Here is a 7,147-nt window from a genome sequence, read left to right on the forward strand (position 1 = left end):
AAAGTGGAAATCAAGGAAAAAATTGTCGATTTTTTATTCACTTACATGGTATTTTTATTTCACATTCAACTATATCCTTCTCAAAGGGGATTTGTTACATAAGTAGAATCCGTACAAAAAAAGTAAAATTCTATATCTGTACAATAACGACCATCCTGACAAGTTATTATTTTCACATCCAATGATTTGCGTAAAATTTCCAAGTTACATTATTGCTAAAATATGAACCTGTTTAAAATTCATTCTCTAACCCTAAGTAGTCCAAATCACTGCAAATCTTAAATGTGGCCTCACTTTAAATTTAATTTAAAACCTGCAAAGTAAAAAGCAAAGAAATGCAAAGTGTTCCATAAAATTCATCGGACCATTTGACTACAAAACAGGACAGATTGCACTAGAATTCTGGGCAAACGTCGCACACATAAACAAGCAACCAAACCACTATGATTGCATAAACAAAGCTGCCTCAAAAATCAATCTTTTGTAAGTATTTGATAGTACATGTATTTGAATGCCTAATAATGTTTGGCCCCATTTAAAACTTAATATTCACCTAAAAATTGTTCCTTTAATGTGACTCAAAGAATACCACAAAAAAAATCAAGCTGTATTAAACTGCCCTGTAAACTTTAAAAAATACACAAAAATACATTTGATTTCAATACGTTATTACCGACTTTGATTTTTTTCTTGGGTATACAACTGTAGGATTGTCGCTATGAAAGCGCGAGTCCTTTTGAAGCGCGCCGACGCCTCTTGGCCATCGCTTGTCTCCTGAGGGCGCTGTTGATGATGCTAACGCTCCACATCCACATACTTTCTGGTAGTTGACTAGAAAACCACATCTGAAGAAGGAAATTAATGTCAAAGGATAACCATTATTACCTCTACTCACATACCCAACTAGAAGTTTGTCAGAAAATTATTTTCTTATTTTTGCCGCATTGTTTTTAAAGGTCACTGGCACTTTGAAATGAAATCGCAAAATCACGCCAAAATACATTTCTCTGCTAACTTTGTAACGGCTAGGTAAACTCAAGATTTATGAAAGGGAATGTTAGGAGCCTGACAAAATTTCACTGTTAAGTAAAACTTTTGTTCTAGCAAGTCGCTAGAGGCGAAAAATCAAAGTGCGCAACATTAGGGGCCGTGCCACGTCGGGGGACATCCACAATTCTATTTTTACAAGTAACTCACTGAAACGCAGCCTACAATATAAAAGACCTTTATCACACTGCCACCATTTTAGTCATGTTCCCTATATCCAATAACAGTACTGAATGATAATGTTTTTGTGCAAAAAGGAACCAGACTATTTTCCCCTCCACCCTCGCTTTGGTTACATTCGTTTGAATGGGGAAAAATCAAATGGCTGCAACATGATAATGGTCTATTTTTACCAGAAACGTGTGAGGCCAGTAGCCAGTCGTCTGTGTGGATCGGCCCAGCGTAGACACAGCGTGCTTAGCGTACAGGTAAGCCGATGGAATCATTAGGCTGGACTGATGCGGACCGTCCTTAAAATCTGTCATCTTTGTTGCCACATAGGAAGGCATCAGGCTCTGTATGAAGATGCCCTTAGTCTTGTATTCATATTGCAGGGCCCTGGTGAAATAATCCAGGTAAGTCTGGCAGGGAGGAACATGGGTAAAAATACACTGCATGTTAGTCCATGTACAAGTGTTATACTAAATGGCAAGTGAAGATGCCTTTGATCTTATGCATTCATATTGCAGGGCCCTGGTGAAATAATCCAGGTAAGTCTGACAGGGAGGAACATGGATACAAATACACTGCATTTTAATCCATGTACAAGTGTTATACTAAATGGCAAGTGGAGATGCCCTTGGCCTTATGTATTCATATTGCAGGGCCTTGGTGAAATAATCCAGGTACCGGTATGTCTGGCAGGGAGTAACATGGATAAAGAAAAACATTGTATTTAACCCATGTAAAACTTGGTACTGGGTGAAGATGCGCTTGGTCTTGTATTCATACTGCAGGGCCCCATTGGAGCATCTTTGGTTTGGGGGCTAGTTTTACTATACCACCCAAAGAGTCAATATTTGTAAACTATGACATGAGGTATATATATTTACCTTGCATGCATGATACACAGCCAGCTGTGGGTTGGGGTGGATAGATGCAGCTGCTGATATATTGACCACAGCTCCTCGCTTTCTCTCCACCATCTGCGGCATCAGGATTTTAGTCATCTGAAAAACAGTTTACACAATAGTTCCACATTTTAAATTTTTTTCCTGCTGAAGGTCGGCACACCGCATTCCGAGGCCAACTGTGCCACCCATTATGAAAAGCCCCCTTCTAAACATTACATCCCTGCCATTAATCCAACCCAACATTACAAGCCCCGCCCACTGATAGGTTCCACGAACGATCATGACTAGCCACACCCACTAATATGCCCCTCAGTTGATTACAAGCCCTGCCCACTTAAAATACCAAAATAGCCCTTCCCATTACGAGCCCCGCCCACAGATACGTTCCACTACCTGTCATTACTAGCCGCATCCACTTATATGCCCCTCCCATCATTACAAGCCCTGCCCACTACAAGCCCCACCCACTTACCAAAGTAGCCGCTCCTATATTAATATTTATCAGCTGCCAAAGTCTTTCAGATTTCATGTTGAGGAAGTACTGCGGTATATCCATGGCACCAACATTGTTCACTGTAAAAAGTGGAAAGATCAATCACAATTGTACATTTGGATTTATCTCAGGATCCACTTAAAGTTCGACTGAAAATGGCCCCTTGAATTGGACGAAGCTTATTTATAGAAAATCCAGTTGGAAGATGTAAAATTACCCAGAATTCCTATCTGTAGACCCTGCATCTGTCGTTCGATATCATCGTAGATTTCACCTCCTTGACTGAAGTCCGCCTGTATCGTTTTGGTCTTTATGTTGAAGTTTGTTTCTGCGGGGGAAAAAACATGAAAGCATTTGGAGCCAAGCTTTTTGACGCGCCCGGGCAAAGAAGGTAGCGCAACGGACCAACGCTGACTTTGCAGTTGAGCGAGTGAGTAGGTAAAGCTCAATGGTTAAAGGGAATATACATCATTTGCTTTTGCTGTAATTTTCAGAAATGGATGGAATTGGGGGATAGGAAATATATAGCAAATATAGTTACACTGACTTTTTTGAGGTTTTGGGTTCGAAAATGCTATAAAAACCAAGAAAAACGATCATTTTCCTGTAGTCTGGTTCCCTGACTCCATATAAGAAGAAACAGAGCAGTTTACATACATTGGGGAATTGTAAGGTCAGGGAACCAGTCTAGCTGGCTCGTACCCGTTCATAGGTTTGTAATCGATTGCAAACAAGTGCGATGGTCAATTGGGGCCAGTATTTGAAAAAAAGCCAGTTGTTTCCAACGCTGATCGGCCGATCAGCGTTGGAAATTGATACAAAAATACCACTTTTCTTGAAAATGACAGTATACCAGGTGCCATGATTTTACAGGATGCTTTACACTGTCATTCACTAACAGTCCAGCAAAGTATTTCAAAATGATTTGGTAGTTTTATTTTTTGATGTTTGCAAATGTTGTATTTTCTCTTTAAGTCTTATTCTCCGTTACTAGCTTACCCAGATCCTTGGCCACCTTCTTAAGCTTGTCCGCTGAGCGGCTGATCAGTATAATGTTCACTCCATGGCTTGCTAGAGCCTGGGCGTAGGCTTTGCCAATGCCGTCCGTTGACCCTGTAACAACTGTAGAAAAAAGAAATCACAAGCATTCACAGAATGATAATACATGTGTAAATGAGGCCCCCTCATTTATAGATCACAACCCCCCCCCCCCCCATTCTCTTTTTGTACATTAAACAAATTTAATCAACAGGTCTCTTTCACACTTAAAGTTAAATCTTTGCTCTACCGTGGGAACCCCTACTTGAAAGTGGACTGACCCCTGAGCCCAGAGGATGCAGTGGTTTGGGGTGGTGTGGCCTAACATGCCTTAGTGCTATTTTCCCCACCAACTAAGCCGCTGTTTCTTCTGTTCCCTCTCCATTTCAGGTAGGAAAAGTTACTTTTATTTACATCTTATCCTTAGTTTTCACATACAAACAGAAGTGGAAATTGTATAGATTAATATAGATGTTAGTTTGTTTGACTTTGATTTCAGGAAGTATTGTTTTATTGTAGTTAAACTTGGAGAAAGTTAGTGACTTTCATAGATATTTCCACTATGTGAAACAATGGTTGCACTGGTCCAAAATTGGCCTTATTCTGGATCAGAGTAGACTTTTTATTCTTTATTTTTTGTTTTACTGAAGTCAACTGTGATCAAGTAGCTAGAGTTAATGAAAGTTCATACTTCATAGATTTGATTGACATTGTAGTTTGATTTGACTTTTCCAACCTGTATAGTATTTTTAGGGAGAAAAGTCGCCTTTATATTTTAGTTTTCTGAGACAGTGCCTTTTCACTGTACAGTGAAGGGTATACTCAGACAGCATGGTCCGAGCCCTGGGTGGACATTCCTTTAGCCATATGGTAGGGTAATTAACTCCATGCCCTGGGGGCTGGTCAGTAGAAGCTGAGGACTAGGCTAGCCTTTGTTTATGTCTCCTAACATAACAAACCCCTTTTATTTCGTTATCAGAGGCAAGTGCCAGGTTATCAGAGGTTCTAGAGTCCAGACTTCTCGTTTCATAGGAAAGACTATTGTTTATTCTCCTGAGCTAGGCTGAAACTGTCTTCTTAGATTGTTATGTTTTTCTTTATTTTGGTTTAAGTGTAGATAAAGTGGCTGGAGAGAGTGCCACATTTGCCCTCCCCCCTCCTTCTTGTCATTATAATAGTTTGTTTTGGTTATTTAGCCAAGTTCTGACTTGATAAGGGACTGTGCAGTTCTGAGTCAAAAAGAGCTAATAAATATTATCTTGTTTATAGGCCTATTTGATGTAGAGTAATGGCTTAAGCAAATGCCTTGGATTTATCCTGTTAAGTGTTTCTTTATGAATGTAAAGTTTCATTTCTCACTTTTATTGAGACTGGATATTTGGTAATAGTTGTGTTTCCAATCAACACCGAGTTTTTTTAGTTTTTGCTTTATGTAGTCGGCTCGATCAGGATAAGTTTCAATTGTTAGGAATTTTCTTCTTAGTTTTAGTTCTTCATAACACCTAAGTTTATCCTACAGTTTTGCTTTATCAGGATTATATTAACCATGTAGTTAATGTAAACTCTTTTGATTTAGATATGTTTGGTTTAATAAATTAGTGCTATTTTTCCCACCAACTAAGCCGCTGTTTCTTCTGTTCCCTCTCCATTTCAGTCGGTTATAAAGAACAAGAGTCACCATCCTTTACACATGTACTGATCATTGAATCCCACCCGAAAGTGGGTAACACACATCATAATGTGCAACAGTCTATAAAGAGTCAAGTGCATTTTCAAAGTATTTTCTAACACAATTGGATTGGAAATGTTTAATCTTAGTCTCAGATTCATGTCTTTTCAACATTTCTGCAAAGTGCAAGGGATGACTGATTATGATGAAGAAAAAAGTGGAGTCGAGGTCCATGCATATGACGTCATCAGAGGCTCTAAAGAGATGCACAAATTGACCTCACTGAGGTCAAATCGCCATAACTTAGTGTAGGCATACTGTGGGAAAACGGCCGTGCATAACCTCAATTTCATCATGTACAACTAGGCCTAAGTGAAGTGTAACTTGTTAGTGTTAACCTTTTTAAACAATTTTAACGTTCATGACAATTGAGGGTGCAGAAAATGTCAAAGTTTTGTAAACAAAAAAATTATCAAGAAAAACTTCCAATCACCTCCCACTCCAAGAACGTTCCCCAGCCCCGCCCACAACTTAACTCTTCTTAAAATACCCGAGCGCCCTCTATCGCCTTTACCTGCCCACTTCCCGAATTCTCCGACCAGATCCCGATTTCTGCCTGGCAATCGCGGCCAGAAATGTATCCTGACGACCTCTTCGACTTGAAGCAACGTCTTCAAGGCCTTCTGCAGGACAAAATACGCCCCTGCGATGGTCAAGACTTCGTTGTAAATCTGAAACGAACGTGAGACTTCATGCAGCAGAAAACGCACGCTGTCTACTGCGACCGCCATATTTAGATCTTCTGTGTTAAATGTTTTGATTGTTTGACTCGACTAGACTTGTTTAAGTCACTTGGGCACGCAAATGAATGCCAACAAATCCGCTTAGAAATATATTGGAAAAACTGATTTAATAAAATAAAAGGTATCGAACATGTACAGTCTACAGAGGTAGCTCGAAAATTATTACGTAGTTAATATTAATTGTTTGTCCAGCGTGTTTTTTTTTCATTTTCCAAAATTATTGTTAAAGGGAATATACATCATTGGCTTTTGCTGTAATTTTCAGAAATGGATGGAATTGGGGGGTTGGAAATATATAGCAAATATAGTTACACTGACTTTTTTGAGGTTTTGGGTTCGAAAATGCTATAAAAACCAAGAAAAACAATCATTTTCCTGTAGTCTGGTTCCCTGACTCCATATAAGAAGAAACAGAGCAGTTTACATACATTGGGAAATTGTAAGGTCAGGGAACCAGTCTAGCTGGCTTGTACCCCCGTTCATAGGTGTGTAATCGATTGCAAACAAGAAAAAAAAAGAAGATTGCAAACAAGGGCCTGTATTTGAAAAAAAAGCCATTTTTTTTCCAACGCTGGTCGGCCGACCACAAAAAATACCACTTTTCTTGAAAATGACAGTTCACCAGGTGCCATGATTTTACAGGATGCTTTACACTGTCATTCACTAACAGTCCCGCCAGCAAGGTATTTCAAAATGATTTGGTAGTTTTATTTTTTGATGTTTGCAAATGTTTTTTCCCTTTAAGACAAGATAAGTTTGCGGTAGCACCATGTGAATAAATCTCTTTTGTGAGTATTTGTGGTTCTCTGCCCGTCGCCAGGAGAATGAGGGATTCAAACGATGATGCGATGTATAAAATTATTGTTGAAACATATGTTACAATAATAAATAATTCTTAAAATTAATGTGGCCTGACGTTGCGAACTTAGCAAGTTCTTCTTCAGAGGCTAAAACAGAAATGACAGAGGTACATACATTTACATGGGGGTGCACACAAACATGCAGGGCTGAAAGAAGAAACACA

The 7,147-nt window shown here is 39.2% G+C and overlaps 1 protein-coding gene across 1 annotated transcript; it reads right to left on the reverse strand.

The window, feature by feature from the left end:
* Window positions 1–10: 10 nt before the first annotated feature.
* Window positions 11–6,146, reverse strand: LOC119725697 (inactive hydroxysteroid dehydrogenase-like protein 1). The gene is made up of 7 exons (XM_038197224.1): window positions 5,895–6,146; window positions 3,613–3,735; window positions 2,831–2,941; window positions 2,593–2,693; window positions 2,100–2,216; window positions 1,401–1,628; window positions 11–845 (listed from the first exon to the last, which is right to left on the reverse strand). Exons 1-7 carry the CDS (start codon window positions 6,109–6,111, stop codon window positions 717–719), a joined length of 1,026 nt encoding a protein of 341 aa, XP_038053152.1. The 5' UTR covers window positions 6,112–6,146; the 3' UTR covers window positions 11–716.
* Window positions 6,147–7,147: the final 1,001 nt, after the last annotated feature.

The sequence above is a fragment of the Patiria miniata genome, unplaced genomic scaffold (assembly GCF_015706575.1).
Source record: "Patiria miniata isolate m_02_andy unplaced genomic scaffold, ASM1570657v1 HiC_scaffold_19, whole genome shotgun sequence".
In the NCBI taxonomy this organism is placed as follows: domain Eukaryota; kingdom Metazoa; phylum Echinodermata; class Asteroidea; order Valvatida; family Asterinidae; genus Patiria; species Patiria miniata.